At 38.8% G+C, this 26,880-nt stretch overlaps 2 protein-coding genes across 2 annotated transcripts in view; one reads left to right on the top strand and one right to left on the bottom strand.

Moving 5' to 3' along the window:
* The window catches only part of LOC108389948 (uncharacterized), a 42,798-nt gene extending 23,719 nt beyond the window's left edge, over positions 1-19,079 (bottom strand). The window contains exons 1-2 of the mRNA XM_073236209.1: positions 19,069-19,079; positions 18,014-18,364 (exon numbers count right to left, since the gene is read on the bottom strand). Coding sequence (XP_073092310.1) covers positions 18,014-18,364; positions 19,069-19,079 — 362 coding nt within the window. The remainder of the gene's footprint in view (positions 1-18,013; positions 18,365-19,068) is intronic.
* A 7,031-nt stretch (positions 19,080-26,110) lies between these two features.
* LOC118969086 (serine/threonine-protein kinase TAO1-like) overlaps positions 26,111-26,880 on the top strand; it is a 59,675-nt gene continuing 58,905 nt past the window's right edge. The window contains 1 exon segment of the mRNA XM_073236208.1: positions 26,111-26,589. Coding sequence (XP_073092309.1) covers positions 26,458-26,589 — 132 coding nt within the window. The 5' untranslated portion in view covers positions 26,111-26,457.

The following is a 26,880-nucleotide window of genomic DNA, read 5'->3' as shown; positions in this document are numbered from 1 at the left end:
ATGGTGGTACTAGCAAGGATGGTAGCAGGATAAGGGATGAGATCGTACACTGGAAGCATTTGGAAGCCAAATAGCTTCCTAATCTTGGATGTAAGATATGAAAAAAGGGAAGGTCAAGATGACTCTGGGGTTTCTTGCCTGCGCAATCAGAAGGACAAAGTTGCCATGTACCAAACTGGGAACAGGTTTATAGGAGAACACAAGAAGTTCAGGATTTGAGGAGTTTGAAACATTTGTTAAAATATCAAATGTTGGGGAAGATCTGGAGCAACTTGAACTTTCATACACTCACTAAGGGAGTGAAAGCTGGACTAACCTGGAAAACCCTACAAATGCAAAACATGTGCATCGTCTGTAGGCAACAATTCCATTCCTAGGTGTAGGTCTGATTGGAATCTGTACATGTGTTAGCCAAAAGACAGGAATGAAAATGTTTAAAGCAGTATTCTTCATCATAACCCAACACTGCACATACCCCATCAACAACAGATTAGGTAAGTGGTGATGCATTCACATATTGACATATGATCCAGCAATGGAAATGAGCAAGCTATGCCATCATGTCAATGAGTCTCATGTTACAGAATGTCATCTTCCTAAAGTTGGACAGAAAAAGAATATAAAGTATGTGGCCAATTTAGAGTCTAAAAACAGGTAAGACTGGGTGTTCCAGCAAAAACTTGTACATGAATATTCATAGGAGTATTTGTGATAGCCAAAAGGTGGAAACAACCCAAATTCATCAGCTGATGAATGGATGAAGAGATGATATGTCCAAATAATGGAATATTATTCAGCTATGAAAAGGACTGAGGTTCTGATACCTGCTACAACATGGACAAACCTTAGAAACATCCTAAGTGAAAGATTCCAGACACAAAAGGCCAAATATTGTACAATTCCACTTATATGAAATATACAGAATAGGCGAGCCCATAGAGAATAAAGCAGATTGGCGGTTGGCTGTCAGGGGCCAAGGAAAGCAGGGAACAGGGCGTGACTGCTAGTGGTCTGCCGTTTCCTTTCCAAGGGATTAAAATGTTCTCAACCAGGTGAAGGTGATGGTTGCACAACACTGTGAGTGTACTGAATGCCCCTCAATTGCACGCTTTTAAGTGGTAAAAATGGTAAATTTTATATGTATTTTACCACAGTAAAATAAAAAATATAAAACTAATCTGGGGTGTTATAAGTCAAGACAGTGGGTATCCTGGAGTCTAGGGAGGGGTGAATAGTTATTCACAAGGACAAGGGTTTGGGGGTGCTAGTAATATCCCCTTTTTTTGTACCTGGATGGTAGTTACATGAGTGTGTTCATTTTATAAAAGCAAAAGATTACAAATATAGACAATTCTTTCAAGAGTTTTGTCACGAGGTGGAGCTGAGAAAGTGGGCAGGCGCTCAAAAGAGGGCATGTGCCTAGAGGAGGGTTCTTTTTGGTGAGAGAAATGATAGTAGGTTTTGTGCATATGAGGATGACCTAGTAAGAGGGAAAATAGATGACAAGGAAAGGTGGGAGAGAACTGCGCGAGTGAGTAAGGGAACGGAGATGAGAGCTAACACATGAGCAGGAATCTGCAGTTAGTCCATGCAGAGTGACAGGCAGGAAGCTGACCATGTGGGTGGCAGTGCTGGAGATGGGAAGATCAATGGTTATTGCCCCCAGTTTGCCAACGAGCAATCTGAGGCTCAGGGAGAAAAGAAGACTGCTCACAACCCCACAGCTGGAGCCAGGAGTGAAACCCAGGTCTCCCAGACTCCAGGTGCACCGACCTGCCCAGGTATGCCGAGTTCAGCAATCCACCATGGAAAGGGCCACTTTCTATTGTTTGCCCAGCAATAACTTCTCAAGCTTTTAAAAAGGAGGAGCACCCTAGGCTTCTAAGGATTCTAGGATTTGATGTTCTACCTTGTTGGAATGCCTTATCATATAAAGGACTTTAATCGCGTCCCCTCCTCAGCCTCCACCTTTCCAGGCCAAAGAATTCTGACTGAGGCACTTGCCTTCATGGTAAAAGCCCTTCATTACTCCATTGTCTGGCCCTTTTCCAGTCCTATTACATCTTTCTTGGAATGCAGAGGCCAATACAACAGAAACCATGGTGACCTCCTTTTTTGAAAAGCCTTTTGCAGAGACAAGGGCCCCATTTATATAGTCACACCGATGGGCAGTGAGGCTGTGGCCTCACTGTCACACAGTGTCAATAACAGAGCCCAGCAGAGGAGAATTCCCATCACTGTGATCTCTCTCTGTACACAGGACTCCAGACAGGCACATATATCAGCCCGCGAGCATTCAGCAACAAGGGCCGGGGGAAAGATAAAGTCAAATTGACTTAAAGCAATAAGGAAACTGGAAGACCTGAAGCAGATGGGCTTCTGGGCTGGTTGATAAGCGCTCAGCAATGTCATCGTGGTCCCAGTATCATTCTGTCTTGCCATCCACAGAGGCTGTAGTAGGTTGAATGACAGCCCCCAAGACTCCCTCCTAACCCATGAATGTGACCTTATTTGGAAAAAGAGTCTTTATAGATGCAATTAAGTTAAGGATCTTGCAACAAGACCATCCTGAGTGACCCAGGTGGGCCCTAAATCCAATGACAAATACCCTCATAAGAGACAGAAGAGAAGACAGACGTAGAGAGGAAGGCCATGAAGACAAGGCAGTGAGTGGAGTGAGCAGCTACAAGCCAGGGAATGCCGGCAGCCGCCAGGAGCTGAGTCAAGGAACACAATCTCCCCATGAGCCTCTAGGAGGAGAACAGCCCTATCAATAACTCAATTTTGATATTCGGGGCTCCAGATTTTTGAGAAAATAAACTTCATTTGTGTTAAGCCACCAAGTTCCTGGTAATCCAATAGGTAGCCTAGAAGATGAATACAGAGGATAGGAGATTCATTATGGAGATTAAGTTAGGCTTGAGCCCCATGCCCTGCACCTGTGTCCTGGGAGGGGGTTAGCTTGCCCCAAGGCCCACAGGCTGCACAAGAATGGATGGTCTTCCAGAGGAGGGGAGAGGATGTAGCAGATGTAGCCGGAGTGTCCACCCAGACACCCTGTGCAAGCAAGGTGCCATCTCCTGAACATCTGCTCTCTGGGAGAAAGAGCATAGAGAAGACTGCCCCCAAGAGGCATGACCTTTGCATGATCAAGGTGCAGGGCTACACAGCCCAGGGGAGTCTTCCAAGCCCTGAGGTCAAAGTTGAACATCCGGAACACAGAGCACCTACCTCTTGGAATACTGGATGTGATAGTGCTTGTGAATTCTAAAGGTCATTCACACCGAGAGGCCACTCCATCCAGCTGGTTGCCCGAAACCGGACCTTGAGGTTATCCCAGACTCTTTCCTCTCCTTCGCCCTACCCACACAGGCAGTCTGTCCCCACTCCTGTCAGCTCTACCTTCTAAAAATAGTTCCGATCTGTCCTCTCCCTCCATCTCCATAGCTATTACCCTAGTTCAGGACACCATCCTTCTTTCTAGATTACAGCCCCCAGACTGGCCTCCTGCTTTCTATCCCGCTTCCCCCCACCACTCTCCACCAGGAACTAGAAGCATCTTCTGAAATTGAAAATTGGCTCTTGTCACATTCCAGCTAAAAGCCTTTCCAGGCACACACAGCCCAGGGAGAGGCACCGGGAACCAGAATCAGCCCGTGCTGTGTGAGTGAGCCACCTTTTGGAAGCAGGTCCACCGTTCCTAGGCAAACTACCCCAGCTGATACCATATGAGCATTGATGAGCTGCCCTTGCCAAGGTCTGCAAACTGCAGTTTCCTCAGCAGAATGACTATTGTTGCTTTAAGTCTCTGAGTTTTGGGGTGGTTTGTAACACAGCAATAGATTACTGGAACATTATCTGTTTTTTTGTCATTCAAAATAAAAAGTTAAAAAAAATAAAAAATAGCTAGCCTCTTGCCCTCTCATTTACAACCTCGTGTTACTTGTGAGAGGCAGGTTAAGAGCACAGACTGGGCTTAGGCTGCCAAGATTTGAATACTGACAAGTCACAGTCTCTCTGTGCTTTTGTTTCTTCATCTGTAAAAGGAAGACAGTAAAATAACTTCCTAGTCTGTTAGGCTAAAGGTTGTTAGAAAGGAAGCTGTTTTAAAGGAAGGAGGGGTAAGAGAAAAAGTAAAAATATGATCTAAAAAATGGTAAGATCAGGAAATTTTAGAAGCAAGGAGGGGGCAAGCAGGAATGTTCAGACAGGAAATCAGGGAGAGGCCTAGAAGGAAAGGATTGTAAGCAGACCTGGGCACCAAACAAGACTGGGTGCTAGACACTGTTAAGAGCCAGCCAGTAACAAATTTCTTCAGCTTCAGCAGCTCTAAACATTCCAGAAACTTCAGTAGGAATAGACTGGCCTGAGCAGCAGAGCAGTGCCTGCAGAGTATAATCTCCTTTCAACTATGAGGCCCTCAAACACCCTCAAAAATGGAATCAAGTTTACCTTTATTCAAGAGGCCCATCGCTCCTCCCTCATGCACAGGGGTGCCCCCTCCCACCTCTCACATCTTCTGACTTAACTGCTGATGCCTGAAATTCTTTTAGGCAGGAGATAAAACATTCTTATTATGCATTCAAAGGACAAAAGACAAAAATGCAAAGATCTGGCTAAGACAATACTGAGCTTAACTAAGTTTCAGGTAACCACCCTGCTAAGTGGGGCCCAGTCAGGCATCTTTGAAGGAGGAAGGAATTAATGGCTTATTGAGGCCCACTAAGTGTAAGGCCACAGTCCAGCGAGAGTAAGCAGATTTAAATCAATCTATGTAATTTCCAATGTCTTAATAAATATTTATTGAATGACTTATAAACAAACTAAGTATGCCATCTATCAGACGTTTCCATGTTCACAGAGGAAGAATTTAAAAGTAGGAGAACATCAGGCCGCCACCATGGGGGGACAAAAGTCAAAGAAGAGGTAAGAATACAGTATAGCAGAGTAACTGCAGATTTCAACATTAACTATTATCACCATGAAAAGATCAACAAGAAGCAATACAACCAGTGGCTAAGATCACATACCTTTGAGCCAGACTGCCTGGATTTAAATCCTAGTTTTGCCATTTACTAGTTATATGAAACCAGGTAAGTGACTTACTTCTCTGTGCCTCAGTATCCTCATTCCTAAAATGGTTAACTACACTTATTTCACTGCATTATTGTGAGAACCAAATAGTTAATATAAGTTAAGTAATAGTACCTGCACATAGTAAATGATAATTCTTTAAATATTAACTATAATTATTATTATTACAATTACCATTGTTATTATAGTCCAAGATATCTGGCCTGAATCTATCAACTCAGGAAGCCCTATTGTTACACGGAAGTCCATTGTTGCCAGGAGATTCACTAACGGAAGTATTTCTGTAAACAGGGGACATCAGCAGAGAAGAGTTTTGTTAGTTTTGTTAGTACAGAAAACTCATGATTACTTGGGGAATAATTAAGGAGACTTCAGGTACTAGACTCCTTATTTCTCTCTCTTTGTTGGTATTTTTCTGGCTATTAAGTCACTCTTCATATCAAAAGGGGTGAGAGGAGGTGTCAAAATGAGACAAAGCATAAACTACTGCATTCTGGTAACTGCTGAGAGGTCAAGTGACTTGGTTGGTGGAGATCATGCCAACATTTCCTTAAACTTTCCCATATTCTCCATGCTTTATATGACAAGGGCAGAGAAAAAGAGGTAGCTGGAACATGCACTCATAATAAGATCTTAAGATGTAAAGACTTAAAACTTACAGCAAAGAGTTTGCTGCACTGAAGTGAGTATGGTGAACATTAGGCAAACTTTACTTTTCTAAATTAAAACTGGGCTTTGGTTTCTAGGAAGAGCTATTCAGAAATATGACCACAGAGAATACATCTCATATAACATGAAAACAAGAAAAAGGACATTTCCTAATACAGGAAGAAATGGACAAGAAATACAAATTAATTGGTGTCAGGAGAGCTTGCTTTCAGTTTTATCTTACAGAGCATTATACATATATAGTATGTTTACAGTGATGGGTTGTCTCTGAGAGAAACATGTTCTTATTAATTTATACACATGCAAATGTTTTTAACCTCTGAATTTTTAAGACTGACTTTTGAGAGGTAGTCTATTTGCCTCTATTTACCAGTAAGAAAAGAGACCTAAACATCAAGAGTACATACCATGTATCAGATCTAAGCAAGGCATTTTATATACATTATCTCAATTAATCTTCATAATAACCCTATGAATACATATAAGAAAACTGAAACAAAAAGAAACAAGGGACTTTAGATTAAAGACGGTGGCGTGAGAGGAGAGACAGAGGCTTCCTCCTAAAACTGGATACAATTAGAGAATATAGTTGGCGCAACTAATCCTGAGAGAGCAAGAGGAAAGAAGGCGGCATCAGACTGCACACACCTGGAGGAAAGAGCAGACCTCAGCAAACTGGGTAACGTACCAGAGCTGTGGCTCTGCAGGACCCGAGCCCTTCCCCCACACCAGCTCACCACCCGGAGGAAGAGAAACGGAGCAGGGAGGGAGTGCAAGGCTTGGGACTGCTAAATACCTAGCTCCGGAGATCTGCTCTGGGAGCAAAAACCTACATTTCATGGTGCTTTCATGAGACTCACATGACTACCGGGTTGGAAAGTTAATACAGGCAGAGTTCCTGGGGAGACTGGGATTCTGGGCGCTTGTGGAAAGCAGGGATCCATATCCGGCTGCTCTGGGACAAAAACTTATACCTGTGTGCCCGGCCCACTGGCTCAGGCAGTGGAGACAGGCACAGCAGCTGGGAGGCGGGTAACAGCTCTTTCCTCCCCACAGGCACCAGTAACGCTCCCCTGTGACACCCAACATTGCTTCAGGGGCTGAGCAGCTCCAGAATAGAGCTTCTGGACACTAGAGGGCGCCATATACAAACATGAAATGCCAAAGGTACCTTGTCCAGAGTAAAATTATTAATACAACTCCCGAGAAAGATTTAAATGATATGGACCTCATGACTCTTCCTGAAAGGGAGTTCAAAATAAAAATCATCAACATTCTAATGGAGGTACAGAAAGACATCCAAGAACTCAGGAATGAATTCAGGTTGGAGATCCAATCGTTGAAGAACACAATGGAGGGTATTAAAAGCAGGTTGGATACAGTGGAGGAGACAATAAATGAAATAGAAACTAGAGAAGAGGAATACAAAGAAGCTGAGGCACAGAGAGAAAAAAGGATCTCTAAGAATGAAAGAAGATTGAGAGAACTGTGTGACCAATCCAAGTGGAACAATATTCGCATTATGGGGATACCAGAAGAAGGAGAGAGAGAAAAGGATAGAAAGAGTTTTTGAGGAGGTAGTTGCTGAAAACTTCCCCAATCTGGGGAAGGAGATAGTGTCTCAGGCCATGGAGATCCACAGATCTCCCAAAACAAGGGACCCAAGGAAGACAACACCAAGACACATAGTAATTAAAATGGGAAAGATCAAGGATACGGACAGACTGTGAAAAGCAGCCAGAGACAGAAATAAGATCACATACAAAGGAAAGCCCATCAGGCTAACATCAGACTTCTCAGCAGAAACCTTACAGGCCAGAAGGGAGTGGCATGATGTATTTCATGCCATGAAGCAGAAGGGCGTGGAACCAAGATTACTTTATCCAGCAAGATTATCATTTAAATTTGAAGGAGGGATTAAACAATTTCCAGATGAGCAAAAGCTGACAGAATTTACCTCCCACAAACCATTCTACAGTCTATTTTGGAGGGACTGCTATAGATGGAAGTGTTCCTAAGGTTGAATAGCTGTCACCAGAGGTAATAAAACCACAGTAAAGAAAGTAGAATAGCTAATTACAAAGCAAATGCAAAATTAAAATAACTATCCTCAAAGTCAATCAAGGGATAGACAAAAAGTACAGAATTTGATACCTAATATATAAAGAATGAAGGAGGAAGAAAAAGGAGGAGAAATAGAAAAGAACCTTTAGATTATGTTTGTAACAGCATACTAAGTGAGTTAAGTTAGACTCTTAGATAGTAAGGAAAGTAACCTGGAACCTTTGGTAACCACAAATCTAAAGCCTGAAATGGCAATAAGTACATACCTATCGATAATCACCCTAAATGTAAATGGACTGAATGCACCAATCAAAAGACATAGAATCACTGAATGGATAAAAAAACAAGACCCATCTATATGCTGCTTACAAGAGACTCACCTCAAACCCAAAGACATGCACAGACTAAAAGTCAAGGGATGGAAAAAGATATTTCATGCAAACAATAGGGAGAAAAAAGCAGGTGTTGCAGTACTAGTATCAGACAAAATAGACTTCAAAACAACGTAACAAGAGATAAAGAAGGACATTACATAATGATAAAGGGCTCAGTCCAACAAGAGGATATAACCATTATAAATATATATGCACCCTACACAGGAGCAGCAGCATATGTGAAACAAATACTAACAGAACTAAAGGAGGAAATAGAATGCAAGGCATTCATTTTAGGAGACTTCAACACATCATTCACTCCAAAGGACAGATCCACCAGACAGGATAAGTAAGGACACAGAGGCACTGAATAACACACTAGAACAGATGGACCTAATAGACATCTATAGAACTCTACACCCAAAAGCAACAGGATACACATTCTTCTCAAGTGCACATGGAACATTCTCCAGAATAGACCACAAATTAGGCCACAAAAAGAGCCTCAGTAAATTCAAAAAGATTGAAATTCTACCAAGCAACTTTTCAGACCACAAAGGTATAAAACTAGAAATAAATTGTACAAAGAAAGCAAAAAGGCTCACAAACACATGGAGGCTTAACAACATGCTCCTAAATAATCAATGGATCAACGACCAAATTAAAATGGAGATCCAGCAATATCTGGAAACAAATGACAACAACAACACAAAGCCCCAACTTCTGTGGGACGCAGCAAAAGCAGTCTTAAGAGGAAAGTATATAGCAATCCAGGCATATTTAAAGAAGGAAGAACAAACCCAAATGAATAGTCTAACGTCACAATGATCAAAATTGGAAAAAGAAGAACAAACGAGGCCTAAAGTCAGCAGAAGGAGGGACATAAGAAAGATCAGAGAAGAAATAAATAAAATTGAGAAGAATAAAACAATAGAAAAAAATCAATGAAACCAAGAGCTGGTTCTTTGAGAAAATGAACAAAATAGATAAGCCTCTAGCCAGACTTATTAAGAGAAAAAGAGAATCAACACACATCAACAAAATCAGAAACGAGAAAGGAAACACCATGATGGACCCAACAGAAATACAAAGAATTATTAGAGACTACTATGAAAACCTGCTAAGAAGCTCGAAAACCTAGAAGAAATGGACAACTTCCTAGAAAAATACAACCTTCCAAGACTGACCAAGGAAGAAACAGAGAATCTAAACAAACCAATTACCAGCAAAGAAATTGAAGCAGTAATCAAAAAACTACCCAAGAACAAAACTCCTGGGCCAGATGGATTTACCTTGGAATTTTATCAGACATACAGAGAAGATATAATACCCATTCTCCTTAAAGTTTTCCAAAAAATAGAAGAGGAGGGAATACTCCCAAACTCATTCTATGAAGCCAACATCACCCTAATACCAAAACCAGGCAAACCAGGGAGAGAATGCCTTGTGATTTTGGTACATCACCTGAAATATCGTTAGATATGCAGCATCTCAGGCCCCATCCAGAACTACTGAAACAGAACCTACGTTTTTAACAAGATCCATGGGTAACTCATACAGACCTTACAAATACCAGAATAAATGAGACAACATGTCGAAGCACTGAAATATAGTTTGCACTCCTACTACCAAGAGGAAATTCTGCAGTTGAGCACTGTACCAACCAGGTCCTGGCTCACTCTTTAACGGATACGGCACACACAGGAAGCGCATTGGTTAGGTAAAGTCAATTTCCTCTTTAGAAAGAATTCAAAAGCTCCTTCAGCTGTCGCAGGGCCTGACTACATTTTGTTTTTGTTTCAGAACCTCAGAAAAAAAAGGAACTTTGTGAACACAAAGAAGTGAGAGGGCTAGAATCCATTTCCAAATCCACTTCTGTACTTTCATCGTAAATTTGGTCCCTTTGTTCATGGAATCCCAACCGTAGCTGTTTCAAACTTGATACTACCTCAGCACCATTTTCTTCTCCTTGAAATAGTTCATCATTTAAAGCCTCAGTTACCTTTAATCCAATCGTGTAACTAATCAAGTTCATCTGCTTGGCTTTATGAAACCTTTAAAAATACAGACTTCACTGCTCAGTGCATTTCTTCATATCTGATGTGGTCCAATGATCCAATACATTCATTCTTAGCTCATTAAATCTTCACAACATCTCTGTACTGCCGACAGTTGAAAAAGTGAAGCTCAAAGAAGTCAGTTTCTCCAAGGTTTCACAGTGCCAGAACTGTCTGACTCCAAGGACCATGGTCTTTCACCTCTACTGGGTTGTCTGATACTTAACCCATCCCATTTTAAAGAGTTCCCAGGTAAACCTGTAATTATGTACTGACTGAAGACATTTCCTGCTGTAACATGTCTTTCTTTCCCCTGCATGAAGAATCATGTGATAGACAAGGAACCAGCCCCAAATGCTACCTAGCTATTTTAGGGCAAAACAGCTGTGGTAGTTTGTAACAACATAGATTTAAGAAGAAAATAAATGATACACAACTCAAGGCCCCTCAAAAAGAAAATTTTAATATGCTTTGTTTATGTTGATTAATAATATTCTGAACCAATTTTCCACTAAAACCTCTATCACAACAGACTATTAAAATGTATTTACAAAATTTCCACTGCAGTTGGATCAAATCCCCAAGCAACTGTATTTTTAAAAGTTTTAACATGAGCATGAGTCACAAAATACTAAAAATTATCAAGCTGATACACCAATACTAAGCCATGTAAAAGCCTAGTAAATATATACTTCCTAGCCTTCCAAGACAGTATGGACAGATATACTTTCCTCCAGAGTTTAGCTACTAAAAAGTCTTAAAATCTATGTGGAATATTATCTACAGACCAGAGATACAAAGGAAAGATACAGTCAACTGAAACTGAAGAAGCTAACCAAAATGTTTCTTCTCAGTTCATATGAAATGTATTGCATTAGCTATTTTTCTTTGCACTGACACCAATATTTTAGTCATTAAAAAATGATGATGGCAATAAAAATACAGCAACAGCTATTATCTAGAAAACCTATAATGTGCCAGATACTTATTACACGGTATCATTTAAATTCTACCACAACCCTAGGAAAAAAGCATCTGTAAATGGTAATACAGATGAACATGTGACAGCATGAAGCTAGGATAGGGGCAGAGAATTTGAATTGTCTGATTCTTGCAAGGACTTTACATGTCCATCTTGTCCCTCTAACAGTTCGACATTTTTTTTAATGCTTATTTGAAAACTTACAAAAGGAAAATCGTTATTATGATTTGGTACTCTGTTACATAGTGGCCCCCAGTGAACCATGAACTACACCTGCTGGTAGTCTTATCATTGTTTAGTCCTCCCTCCTAGGACGTAGGCGGGGCCTGTGAGTAGCACTGCAGGAACGTGCATAGCTATAGGGTGTAACTGACGCTGGGACAGTTCCAGGTTGCAGCCTTAAGAAAACCTGGCAACTTCTGCTTTTGCACTTAAGGGGGGCCTGAGCCACCATGTGAATATGGTTATCTTTCTGGAGAGAACAAGTGGAAGGTGGAGAAGAGCACGAGGTGCGAGAGGAAGAGAAATTGGCATAAAGGCCCAGCCATGCCAGCATTCCAACTGAAACCTGGTATCACTCAAGGCTCCAAACTAGTAAGTGAATGCTCTATCTTGAAAATCCCAGTCTCAGCTTCATCTGACTGCAATGACATGTGCACTGCCAGCAAAATCAAGAGAACTGTCCAACTGAGCCCTTGTCAATCCCCAGAATAGTAAACAAATAAAATGACTGCTTTTTAAGCCATTCTGCTTTGTCATAGTTTATTATGCAGCAACACATAACCAAACCATATAATAAAACAAATTATTTAAGTCTTTGTTATTTGCATTAATGAGTAGGGTGCATATAATCAAGACCATAGGCAGTCTAAAAAGAATGTCCACAAAATTACACCCACAATGTTCATAAAGGCACTCATTCAGTATGTATTGAGGCCTAGCATGTTCTGACCTCAAAAAACTGTCGCTCTGGTAAAGGAGACAGTTGCATGCAGACCTCCCTATAAAAAAATATATCAAGTTCTTATATAAGCGAGACAGACACAAACTGCCATAGGAGCTCAAAAGGGGTATTCTGCTGGGGAAGAGAGTAAGAGACATTTGCAGAGTAAGTTCCAGTTGGAGAAGAAGGGGATGTTACCTTGGATAACAATAACATTTAGTGGTATTATTGTCATGACTTAAGTTTATTAAGCGCTTCATATGTCCCAGGCATTGTACTAAGCATTTTAAATCCATTTCTCATTTTAATTCTCACATTGACCACGTAAAGTAGGTACTCTCCTTATCTCATTGTACAGATAGGAAAGTGAGGATCAGGAAAGTTAAGGTTCTCCGGGTCTCATGGCAAATAGTGACAAATGCTAACAAAGTAAAATAACTGCAAATGTAAGTGATTCATTGATACTCCTCAATAATAAAGCCTGTCCCACATCTGTTTGGCTTTTTAGGTCACAAATTAGCCATACTGATTACTAGGCTTATAGTAGTAAGAATAGCTCTTCTTTATCTGTAAAAAAGTTATTCTCTATAAATAAAATTTTACAAGACAATTTACATTGAAAAAAAACCTACACAGAGAAAAACTGGTCACCTCTGTGACAGTCACATACTTTTTAATTAACATCACTGATGTTAATTAACATTATTCATTCAGAAGGCTTGTTTTAATTCTCATCTGTATCCTATACTTCATGTGAGTCTTGGACTCAACAAGCAGCTTTCAGTGTCATAGTTAAAGACAATTTGTAAAAAGAGTTACTTGAGAAAAGGTGACTGAAAATCCCATGTAAATATGTGGTCCTTTGTCCACAAATATATGTGCAAGTTTTTTTTTTTCTTCATTGATTTGTTTTGCTTCTAGAGCTCAGATTCCAGTATCTTGGCATACCTGAGTCATACACTTCAGCCTACCACCAACAAATACTCCATACGTACCTATGTAATGGACTCTATTCACGATTGCATTAAAAATTAGACTGCACATGGGAAAATTTCCATAGTAAATGTTTGATATACTGCTAACCAAAAGAAAAAAATAGGTACAAAGTTGCATATACAGTAGTGCAAAATACTATGTCTAGAAGGATACACCAAAATGTTAACTGGTATTCTGTAAGTAGCAGAATTATGAGTTATTTTTAAATTATTTCATCTGTTCTTAGCTTTTCTCAGCTCTAGATTTAACCTTCTCTTAGGACACTACAACAGGGACATTTTAAGTACTACTGCAGGAACAAATTATTTTCAAACAGATTTTTAAACTGTTTTGAAAATGGGTAACAGAAAGGGAAGTGGGAGATAAAAGGAGCAATAATAGCTTTCTTTTCTTTGCTGAGCTACTAAGACTTCCTGCCCTGGTTTTCTGAAATAACTTTTTTTTCCTGCTGAGTTCTATATCTGTCTCAGTCTTTAACTAGTAGGCTATGTGTTTTCAAACTCTATTGAAATAATGATCTATAGAGAACCTGGTATTGTACATCAGCAATATCAAGATCACTAGTTAAATTTTTAAAAGATTATGTGAAATGCAAAACAAAATATAAAAGACAAATGGCCACATTACAGGTGTTAAGATATGCTAGGATAAGCACTGGCTTTGTTAATTAGTGACCTGTATATCGCTGTATAATTATCTAACAAATCTATGCTATTTCAAACAATGTTTTAATTTGAAGATAAGCCACTGCTATTTATGACAGCACACCTATTGTTGAGGTTAAACTGTAGAAATCAGTAGAGAGCTGATGAAGCAGTAAGGGTATATATATTCTGAGGCAGTATGCCTCAGCTTATTTATTTATTTATTTACTTACTTATTTATTTTGATATCATTAGTGTACAATTACTTGAACATTATGATCACTAGACTCCCCCCATTATCAAGTCCCCCCCACATACCCCATTACAGTCACTGTCCATCAGCATAGTGCCTCAGCTTTTAATGTGCATATGTATCACACCTGGAAGTCTTGTTAAACTACAGATTATGATTCAGTATGTCTGGGTGGGGTTCCTTTCTGCATTCTTCACAAGGTCATGATACCACCACTGGGGTCATAGACCACACTTGCAGGAGCAGGGATCAAAGGGACATCACTGGTCAGAACTGGCAGGGTTTCTCACCATATAATTTCTTAATTAGGTGCCAGGGTCTGGCCCTTTACTCTGAAAGAACAGACTTGCTTTTGTTAAAGCCCTGAGACACACTAAAAGGCACATGAAGGCTAACACATTCATTTTAGAGTGAACTGTAACTATATATAGACTAGAATATTGATATTTTTCACTGTAAACACCTCCAGTACCTCCAGCTAATCCCCTTTGCTAGTATACAGGGAGGGCATTTTTGGACTTGCAAAGCTTAAGGACTAGGCCCCAGAGAGTGGCAGTGTCATCAAGATAGTGTCACCCTGTGAGGCATATGTGACTGGTCACCTGACATCACTACATGATGCTACATGATAGATCAGCTATCTCTACTTACAACAAGCAGGAAAGCCCATCCTGTAGAAATAAACAAGTGATGAAAAACACAATGGAAGTGAAATCTAAAAATGAATATATAAGAATTTAGGTTTTTCCTATTTGTTTTGTTTTTGAAGGATCAGCCACAAAAGAAAGAGTAAATCCATGAGGGGAACAGTCTGTTTTCTTGACCAAAATATTCCTAGAACCTATAAGTATCTCTGACCCATAGTAAGCACCCAATATTTAATGAGTGAATGAACAAATGAGTATTTAAGGACAGTGGGAGTTCATTTCTTCGGCATTTACATCTTAATACAAAGGATTTCAGGGAGCTATAGAGAACCATTCCTAATAATTTCAACATCAGTTAGGCCAGGCTGGCTATAAACATTATCTGATTTCCAGAAGATAGCAAACATCTCTCTAGCCTTTAATTTATTCAAACAGTAAGTGTTACAGACTACCCTTGCATTCCTTCACAGAACTTCCTTTTCTCTGAAGACAGAGGGTAGGGCCTAAACTTAACCACAAGAGGAGAAACTGCTACATGCTGGCAGTTGTTTTTGACGGAATAACTTAAAAGATTTTACTCTTCCTCCTCCTAGATTTTCATAGACATGATTTCTTAGCATGAGACAAATTTCACGAGAGATTTGTAAAGGGTAAGAAACAAAAGCAAAGATAAAAAGTATGCCAAGAGCTCTTGGAAAGGTTAAATAAAGAGTTACCGTATAGCCCAGCAATTCCTAGGTATATACTTAAAGAATTGAAAACATGACTTATATGTGAATGTTCATAGCAACATTATTCATAATAGCCAAAACGTGAAAATAACCCAAATGTCTATCAACTGGATAAATAAAATATGGTAAATCCATACAACAAATATTATTCAGCCATAAAAAGGACTGAAGTACTGATATATGCCCCCATAAAGATGGACCTTAAAAACAATATGCTGATGGTGATGGGGGGAGTCTAGTAAACATAATGTTCCTAATGTAATTGCAGAGTAATGATACCAAAAAAAAAAAATATGCTGAGTCAAAGAAACCAGTCACAGGTGGACACATATTGGGCAATTCCATTTATATGAAATGTCCAGAACAGGCAAGTCCAAACAGAGATATAAAATAATTTAGTGGTTGCCAGGGGCCGGGGATGTGACAGCTAATAGGTATGGGATTTCTTTTTGGGGTTATGAAAATGTTCTGAAATTAGATAATGGTGATGGTTACACAACTTTGTGAATATACTAAAAACCACTGAATTACACATTTTAAGGCAAGAATTTTATGGTATGTAAACTATATATCAATAAAACAATCATATGCCAAAAGAAAATAAAATCAGTGTGTAAAAAATATACACAAAGGGGATTTTCTCATCTATCCTCCATGCAAAATCTTAGACTAAAAAGCCACATATATTATGTAGTTATTCTGAAAATGACTGAAACCCTAAAAATATCCTAACCACCAAACAAAAGCAGCTGCTTATTTTGATGACATTTTTGTAACACGGCCTTCCTTCAAATCCAAGTTGACAGAGGACTTATTCTACAAAGCCAAATGTGTACAATCCACTAGAATTACCCTTGAGGGGAGACGCGGCTCTAACTGGCACTGGCACAAAACACATTCCAATTCACAAAAGAGAACTACACTGTCATTCAGTCTAGTCAGAAGGCAGTGTCATCAGGAACCTAACTGTGATGGATGGATGTTCTCTTCATGTTTTCTGTCTCAAGCCCAAGACAATGGGCCTCAAAAACAAAGCAAAACAAAAACCCTTACTAAGCTACACTAAATTATAAGAAAGTATGTCCTGTATTTAAATTATTGCATAGAAAACATAAAGGAATGTAAGTTTGGAAATTGAATACGAAACCATTCAGATAGGGATATTAAATTTTTTTAATGCATTCCATATTACACAAGAAATTAATAAGTACTATTCCTGGGTGCTAACTCTATTCATTTTGTATCAACTCTACTGCTTTTTAATTGCTTGATGCAGTTAAACAATGGACATGCTCATATATAAGGTATCTTAACTGGCTGAAACATTAGTCATATAATAAGAAATACTTTAATCTCCTTTTAAACAATGTCCTAGATTTAGAAACTCTATTTCAAAAAGGCAGAAGTAATCGTGTAGATGAACTGGAAATCAAGATGAATGTTTTGGAAGAGACCTTAAAAAGCATTCACCAAATCAGGACAACCACATCTAGAGTTTGCTATTAAACTGTGAATGATGCTTGGTCTACACCAGCTCTACAAGGATTTAAAAATACATAACACGTGAAGCATGTTGAGCGTTCTTAATGATGAGAGCCAAAGGCACTATCACCATGGCACTATTCTACTAGATGCACATTTTCAGATTCTCTGCACCCTGGGAGTTACCATGCTGATAATACAGATTAATATCAAGCGTGATGGAGAAATATCCCACCCGCTCAAGCGATTCCACTCAGATGGAATCCTACACATTCAAAGAGCATTTATTAAGCTACCCCTGTAAACAGTAGCTTGAGGATTATCTGTCCTATTACACGTTGAGAATGAGTTACATCTCTTTCTGTATACGTTCCAAGGGGTAGAGAAACCATGTGGCCTTCCTATGTCTTTGATAACCTCGTCCCCATGGAACAGATGACTGTTGTCACTTCAAAGTATATTTAGCTTCTCCTTTCAGCACTCCTCTCTTTAAACCTGTTTTTCCGTTTCCCTACACCGTTTATTCCATCCCTGGAGTACTTGATTTTCCTTCTTTTGCTCTTCCAACACAGCTTCACCTTAAATTCCAGACCATCTAGAATTTTTTTAAGGCATTCAAGATCATATGAGATAATGAAGTACTCCTTTCAGGCATTGATCCCATCCATTTACTGTTACCGCTACTGCTTCTCAGTCCCCTCCCTACCTCTCTCTCTCTTCAGCCCTCCCTTTCTATATTCATGTTGCCTCCACCTTCAGCTCTCCCCAAGTCACTGCCCCACATTTTCCTCAGGCTCTCTAATCAGTCTCCATCCCCACGGCAGGTTTTTCCAAAGAATCTCCACCTCCCCCAACTCTCCATCATCCCTACCCTCGGTAACGCCTCTCATTTTGCTGCGGTCCCTCACTCTCCCCAACCTCGGATTCCACCCCTACCCCCATCACGGCCCTACACAGTTTAGGGAACGCAGCTCACACTCACCGCTCGGCGCGCTCCTTGCCCGCGTCCACCCGCTGGGCACCCCGTGCCCTCCCCGGCGCCCACAGCGCCCCTCCGGGAGCGGCCCTCCAACCTGCCTCCGCGCCTCCCGCAGCCTCTGCAGCCTCTGGCCCAGCTCCCGCCTGTAACTCTGCGCCGCCTCCACGTTCTCGCGAGCCTCCTGCAGCAACACCTCGGGCTCCAGCTCCATTGCCCTCTCCGGCCACTCGGCCGGCGGCTGCGGGCGCGGTTCCCGACTGTCCCGGGCGCCGCCGAGCGGCCACGCGCGGTTACGCGCAGGCGGAAGGGCCGCCCCGCCCCTCTGCAGCCTTGATTGACAGTCGCACGCTGGCGCCGCGCGCAACCGTCGTACGGGTCTCAGCGCCGCCGGCTTCACAGGCCCACCTGGCCTCCGCCGGGCATCCACGCAGAAAAGGCTCTTAACTGGACTGCGCACATACAATGTCTTTTACTCTCTGACTCCCTTTTTGCATACTTAATTCTTTAGAATCAAGTGGCTACAGCTAAATGAATCTTAGTTTTTGAACAGCAACTCATACAAAGCAATATTCTCCAGCAATCCAAAACAATTAAGAGATAGTTCTAATATTGACTTGTGTCTCTTAAAGAAAGTTTTTCTATTAAGGCTATTTTTTAAAATTTTGACAATTCAGATTTACAGAAATCTCAGAAACCAACAGAAAAATTGCAAAAGCAGTGCAAAATTTTTTTTCCTGAATAAACCACTTGAGAATAAGTTGCCAACATCCTGTAAGTACATTCTTCTATGCGCCCACAATGCAACCATCAAAATCAGAAACTGAACACTGATACTTTTGCTTTTCTGGAAACTGTTTAATCCCTCCTTCAAATTTAAATTATAACCTTGCCAGGTACAGTATTCTTGGGTCAAGGTCCTTCCGCTTCATTGCATTAAATGTATCCTGCCACTCCCTTCTGGCCTGTAAGGATTCTGCTGAGAAGTTCTGATGATATAGCCTGATGGATTTTCCATTGCATGTGACCTTTTTACTCTCTATGGCTGCTTTTCACTTGTTAAGATTAGTTTTATGGCCCAAAATACGATGTCACAGTGAATGTCATAATGCACACTTGAAAAGAATGCCCATTGTGTTGTGGCCAGGTTACATACCTGAATGTCATCAGGTCCTGTTGGTTGGTGGTGTTGGTCTATGGTGGTGGTGTTCCAGTTACAGACTTTTCTCTTTTCAATTGTATCAATTTCTCCTTCATGTAATTTGAAGCTCTTTTGTCAGGTGAGTGTACATTTAGAATTTGATGAATGGAATCATAACATTATGTAATGTCCCTCTTTACTTCTTGTAATTTTCATAGCTCTGAAGCTCTGAATACTTTGTCTGGTATTAATAAAGCCTTTAGCTTTCTTTTGTTTAATATTTCACATTTCTCTTAATGGAGGTCAGATTCTCTAAGCTTTCCATCATCTGTGTCTTTCTCTCTCTCTCTCTTTTTTTTTTTTTTTGCATTCATTCCACAAGACTTTTGCTTAGATGAAGGATTCTCTTCTGGGCTGGCAGTTCTTTTCTTTACTCACTTTCAAGATATTATTCCACATTCTGAGGCCTCCATTATATTTCATGAGAAATCTGTAATCATTCAAATTTTAGTTTATCTTTGGTTTTCAGCATTATGACATGTTTAGGCCTTATCAGGCCTGTTTGTTACTGATTTTGAGTTGAGGACTTCTCAGACCTAAACTCTCTGAATTTGCTGTTTGGGGCTTGTTGAGCGTCTTGAATCTCTAAATTTATGTTTTTGTCAAATCTGTGATCTTTTCAGCTTTTAGTAAGAATTGTTTTCTCTAAAATAATTAAAATTTCTTTTCCTTTATATAACACCTATAATGTGAAATTTAGATAAATTGATACTGTCCCACAAGTTTCTAAGGATGTATTCTTTTTTCCAATGTATTTTCTTCTCTTTTCTTCAGTGTAGATAATATCTATTGCTTTGTTATCTTCAAGTTTACAGACTCTTCTATCATCTCTGTTCAGTGGTTGAACCTATGCAATTTCTTAAATTATATTTTTCAGTTCTAAATTTTTCCATGTGGATCTTTTTTTATAGTTTGTATTTTTCTGCTAAGAACTTAAGTTTCTCCAGTTTTTTCAAGAGTGTTAACCATTAGCGCATCTACTATGCTTATAACAGCTGCTTTAAAGTCTTTATATGATAATTCCAGTGTGAGGCATCTCAAAACAGGCATCTGTCCTTTTTTTCCCTTGATAATTTGTCACATTTTCCAGTTGTGTGTATGTGTGTGTTATTTGTTTCAGCATGTGGAGTAAAGTTTGAATTTTATTCTGGCCATTTTGAATATGATATTGTGATTTCTGAGTCATGTTTGCATCTTCTCAAGAAGATTGATTTGTTTTATTTATTTACTTACTTTTAATTTTAGTAAGGTATGATTGATATACACTCTTATGAAGGTTTCACATGAAGAAACAATGTGGTTACTACATTTACCCATATTATCAAGGCCCCACCCATACCCCAATGCAGTCGCTGTCCATCAGTGTGGCAAGATGCCACAGATCCACTATGTGCCTTCTCTGTGGTACACTGTTCTCCCCGTGATCCCCCAAACCATGTGTACTAAACATAATACCCCTCAATTTCCTTCTCCCTCCCTCCCACCCACCCTCCCACACCCCTCCCCTTTGGCAGCGTTCTTTCAGTTGTACTGACTTTTATTTCTCTGCAAAAAACTAGCGTTGATTTTACTGATTTTGTTGTTTAGTTTCATTGATTTCTATTCTGTCTTTAGTATGTCCTTCTGTATTTAGTTTTGGTGTTATTTGCTTTTCTCTTTCTAGATTTTTAAGATGGGAGCTTAGAGTATTCATTGGAGTCTTTTTCTCCTATGATTTAGTACCTTAATTTCTGAGTAAGAATCCTGTAAATTTGATGTTATATTTTTATTTTCACGCTATTCATGTTATTTTCTCTTTTCCCTTGAAATATCTTTATTGACCCATGGGTTACTTAGAAGTGTATGTAATTTCCAAACTTGAGATTGTTTTGCTTTTAACTGTTTTGTTACTGATTTTAAGTTTATTACCCTCTTATCAGAAAACGTTTTGTATTAATTGAAATTTTTCACTTGTTAAGATTAGTTTTATAGCATTGGTGGTATAGTGGTGAGCATAGCTGCCTTCCAAGATTAGTTTTATGGCCCAAAATATGATGTCACAGTGAATGTCATAATGCACACTTGAAAAGAATGCCCATTGTGTTGTGGCCAGGTTACATACCTGAATGTGATTAGGTCCTGTTGGTTGGTGGTGTTGGTCTGTGGTGGTGGTGTTTGAGTTACAGACTTTTCTCTTTTCAATTGTATCAATTTCTCCTTCATATAATTTGAAGCTCTTTCATCAGGTGAGTGTACATTTAGAATTTGATGAATGGAATCATAACATTATGTAATGTCCCTCTTTACTCCTTGTAATTTTCATAGCTCTGAAGCTCTGAATATTTTCTCTGGTAATAAGATAGCCTTTAGCTTTCCTTTGTTTAATATTTCACATTTCCCTTAATGGAGGTCAGATTCTCATAGCTTTCCATCATCTGTCTCTCTCTGTCTCTCTCTCTCTGTCTCTCTCTCTCTCTCTATTTTTTTTTTTTTTTTTTTGCATTCATTCCACAAGACTTTTGCTTAGATGAAGGATTCTCTTCTGGGCTGGCAGTTCTTTTCTTTCCTCACTTTAAAGATATTATTCCACATTCTGTGGCCTCCTTTATGTTTCATGAGAAATCTGTAATCATTCAAATTTTAGTTTATCTTTGGTTTTCAGCATTATGACATGTTAAGGCCTTATCAGGCCTGTTTGTTACTGATTTTGAGTTGAGGCCTTCTTAGACCTAAACTCTTTGAATTTGCTCTGTTTGGGGCTTGTTGAGTGTCTTGAATCTCTAAATTTATATTTTTGTCAAATCTGTGATCTTTTCAGCTTTTAGTAAGAATTGTTTTCTCTAAAATAATTAAAATTTCTTTTCCTTTATATAACACCTATAATGTGAAATTTAGACAAATTGATACTGTCCCACAAGTTTCTAAGGATACATTCTTTTTTTCCAATGTATTTTCCTCTCTTTTCTTCAGTGTAGATAATATCTATTGCTTTGTTATCTTCAAGTTTACAGACTCTTCTATCATCTCTGTTCAGTGGTTGAACCTATGCAATTTCTTAAATTATATTTTTCAGTTCTAAATTTTTCCATGTGGATCTTTTTTTATAGTTTGTATTTTTCTGCTAAGAATGTGTCTCTCCAGTTTTTTTCAAGAGTGTTAACCATTAGCACATCTACTATGCTTATAACAGCTGCTTTAAAGTCTTTATATGATAATTCCAGTGTGAGGCATCTCAAAATAGGCATCTCTCCTTTCTTTCCCTTGATAATTTGTCACATTTTCCAGTTGTGTATATGTGTGTGCTGTTTGTTTCAGCATGTGGAGTAAAGTTTGAATTTTATTCTGGCCATTTTGAATATGATATTGTGATTTCTGAGTCATGTTTGCATCTTCTCAAGAAGATTGATTTGTTTTATTTACTTACTTTTAATTTTCAGTAAGGTATGATTGATATACACTCTTATGAAGGTTTCACGTGAAAAAACAATGTGGTTACTACTTTTACCCATATTATCAAGTCCTCACCCATACCCAAATGCAGTCACTGTACATCAGTGCAGCAAGATGCCACAGATCCACTATGTGCCTTCTCTGTGGTACACTGTTCTCCCCGTGATCCTCCATACCATGTGTACTAAACATAATACCCCTCAATACCCTTCTCCCTCCCTCCCCACCCACCCTCCCCTTTGGTAACCATTAGTTTCTTCTTGGAGTCTCTGCATTTGCTGCTATTTTGTTCCTTCAGTTTTGCTTCATTTTTATCCTCCACAAATGAGGGAAATCAATTGGCATTTGCCTTCTCCACGTGGCTTATTTCACTGAGCATAATGTCCTCCAGCTCTATCCATGTTGTTGTAAATGGTACAACTTGTTTCTTATGGCCAGATAGTATTCCAGTCTGTATATATACCACATCTTCTTTATCCATTCATCTACTGATGGACACTTAGGTTGCTTCCATATCTTGGGTATTGTAAAAAAGTGCTGCGATAAACATTGGGGTGCACATGTCTTTTTGAATCTGAGAACTTTTATTCTTTGGGTAAATTCCAAGGAGTGGGATTCCCAAGTCAAATGGTATTTCTATTTTTAGTTTTTTGAGGAACCTCCATGTTGCTTTCCATAATGGATGAACTAGCTTACACTCCCACCAGCAGTGTAGGAGGGTGCCCCTTTCTCAGCATCCTCACCAGCATTTGTTTTTCTTAGTCTTTTCCATGCTGGCCATCCTTACTGATGTGAGGGCATGATTTGTTTGTTTTAGATGACACATTCTGTCTCACTTTCTGTATGTGGTGCTTCTAATACTAGTTCTATTTTTAAAACTTTCCCTGAGCTCTTTGCATTTGCCCTGTGCTATGTCTCTCAGTGATAGCCTAGGACTTAGGCAGTAGTACATGTCATCCATTATTACTTCTCTTTCTCATAGTCTTTGCTATACTTTCTGAGTCTATTTTCAACAAACACAAGTTGTTATTTGTATTACTTCCTACCCAGAATGGTGTTGTCTTTTCCACTTGTTTTCTTCTCCATGATTTCCTCCATACTCTTCAGTTTCCAGTGGCCTTTTCCCAGTTACTTTGATTAGAAAGGCACAGACGCGTTTAGACTTCTGCATTGTACAGCTCCCCTGTAACTGGGGCTGTCTTTGCTTAAAGTGCAGAAAGAAGAGAGAAAATGATAAAAAGCATAATGATAGTTCCCCTCATCCTTTGTGAATGACAGAGACCCTGCTTCCTAGCTTTCCTGGCCAGAGAGAGAGGTTTTTCTCACAGGGCTGTTCTGTTCCTTTGGCACTGCATGTCTGTGGCTGAGAGAAAAAAGAAAAGGGGAAAAATGGCATATTTCCTCACAATCTGAACATCACAGGGTCCCCTTTGGGACAGAAGAGCAGGATTCCTTTTAAGGGTTTTCTTGTCTTCAGCACTATCAAAATAGTTACTCAGGCAACTCTTTGGTCAAAGCCAGGAGATAGAGGAAAGCGGAATCAGAAAACTCATGACCACACCCATTATATTTCAGGTTTTGACTTCTCTGTCCAATTATTTATATTACCTGCTTATGGAATATTGATATCCTTTGGCCATTTATATATTGTTGGATTAGGTACTTTGTGAATGATTTGAATAATGTGTATATATTTAAGGAATATTAACCCTTAATGTGGATGTTTCTGTTCTTGTGTTTGACTCAAATTTTTTGACACAGAAATTTTTTTAATGAGTTAGTCTTTTGTGGATTAAAAAAATTTGCTAAAAGCTGTTTGGATCGTCTCCCTAATCAGAGTTTGTGTTGTAGTTTTAAAACATTCTATTTTATTTTTCTCAAATTTGAGCAAAATTTCTTAAAATTTTTAAAGGGGCTCTAGGAAGAAGAATTAAGTAATCATTTAGTCCAACAAATATCTGTATATTATCTGTAAGAGGGAGTGTGTAGGATGTACAGAGGCAATGTAAAGATGAATGAGTCACATCGTGCCTACTTGTCTAGAGCAGAGGGGTACTCGTGGTGTAGTAAATGCTGAAGGATGTTTTGGAGCATGAAGGGACAGTGACCAGCTCGTCCTACTGGAGTGAAAACTTCACAAACATTACCTTTAATCTAAATTTTGAAAGATTTTGAGTGGGAATTTGTTAGGCAGATAGAAAAGAAGATGCAAATCGTGCAGGTACTTACAAATTTTTATGTAAAATAATGCTTGTAATAAAGGTACTATAATTTGATAATTCAAAGTTCTTAAATAAGGTCTTACATAACATAGAAGGCTTTTTGTTTTTCACAGGTATATTAATTGAATAGTAAGAGTTTATATAGAATTTATTTCAGTCTCCTCATATTAGAAGTGATAAGTGACTTTCCTGTGGTCACATATTCTTGGAAGAATTGTAATTGAAGCTCTGTTCCAGGGAACTAACTTCCAGAGCAGAGAGATTGGTAAAAGTGTAGAATATGGGGCAGCTTTGAAAATATGTTAGAAAAGGAATACAAACTAATGATTTGAGTTTTTACTGCAATGTAGTATTAATTTAGGGAGGAGCAAAAGATATGTAAATGTGTTTTATGTAGTTAGAGGTTTAATAACAAGCATTATAATTGGTTCAGTTGACTTCACTAAAAATGAGACAGGCTTAAAAATTTTTCTTTAGTTTAAAAAATTTTTGAAATTAAAAAAATTTTAAACATTTAAAAATTAAAAAAATATGCTTTGGGCATGGAAAGAACTGGCTAGAGCTTTATTTTCCCCTATGAGTTTAATGAAATCAGTTTTGGAGTTTTTAATTTTAATTGGTAAATTTAAGGAGGTCATGATAACTAACATTTAATGTACTGCTTGTTGTTCCTGAGTACTAGTCTATACTTACCATTTATCAACTCATTTAACCCTCACAGCTACTCTAGGAGGTAGGTTGTTTCTTTCATTTTATGGATTTGGAAAAGGAGGCTACCCAAATTCATAGTTGGTAAATAATTGTTGCCAGGATTCCTATCTAAGCAGTGTCATTCTAGAACCAGGTTCTGAAGCTTCTCATTTATGGCAGTCATTTTTAATATTTGGTAATCTGATATAAAGGAACTGCTATCAGAACCACCAGGAATTCTGAAGTGTATCTACTTATGTAAGGAAGCAGATTTGATGAGGCCATATTTTAATGTGAATCAGGTTATGAAGGAAAGAGTTATCTGTCTATGTTAAATTCATTATTTTCTCGCATTTCAATTTTCTTAGGAATGTCTGTGTTAAAGGTGATTAAGCACTGCCATGTGGTATCTGAAAGGAAAAGAAATCTTAATGATTTAATTTACCAAATTAAATCTATTGTCTTATTTTCTTGCATTTGAAGGTCATTAATAGGTGGGAATCTTCCTGTTGTCAGAAACATATTATGGGTACATTTTGAGTTGTTGGGCATGTTTTTAATGGTCTTCCTACTATATTTACCTCCTTTGGTGATGAGCTTATTGCATCAGAGTTAGATAAATCTTTAAGTACTGATACAGAAAGCCTTCCAGGACGTAAAGATTTATCTAAGTTTTAGAAATGTATGTATAGTATGTACTTACATACTATGTATAATGGGAATCTTTTTTTAAACAGTATATGTGCCTGTGATGATGAGCTGGGTTTAAGACTCCTGCACTAGTAGGCAACACTTCTTTTCAGTGAAATTCCAGGTCTAAGATAATTTTATATATGTAGTCAGAAAATGATGTTATATTAATTATTCTTAGCAACTTTGCTTTTCCTTTTTTCTTCTCATTTCTCTACAATAGTTTATACCAAAGTGGCTTCATTCATACGGATGAACCAAGGATTGGGCTAGCGCTGTACCATTAGAATCAGACAGCTGATTGCCCAGCAGGATGCCGTCGACTAGCCCAACAGGGAGCCTGAAGGACCCTGAAACTGCAGAACTCTTCTTCAAAGAAGATCCAGAGAAGCTCTTCACAGATCTCAGAGAAGTTGGCCATGGAACCTTTGGAGCAGTGTACTCTGTAAGTGTTAAGGCTTAATGTCAGTGACCAGCGTTTACTTAATATCCAGTCCTGGAAGAGTAAAAATCAGTAATACAAAGAGATATAGGCAATAGTCTATTTTATAGTCACTTGCATTAGGTGTATATGAAAAGGTCATTTTATTTATTGAGCTTCTTAGATTATTGAAAAAATGGGAAAGATATTCTCCTTTAATTTCCATGTTGTTTACACTACTTTAGCAGTTTTATGACTTACATTGCTATTGAATCGAATATTGCGAAACACTGACTTACGTAAAGTCCCGTGCAC

The sequence above is a fragment of the Manis javanica genome, chromosome 4 (assembly GCF_040802235.1).
Source record: "Manis javanica isolate MJ-LG chromosome 4, MJ_LKY, whole genome shotgun sequence".
NCBI classification, from domain to species: Eukaryota; Metazoa; Chordata; class Mammalia; order Pholidota; family Manidae; genus Manis; species Manis javanica.
This window is presented reverse-complemented; position numbering and strand designations above follow the sequence as displayed.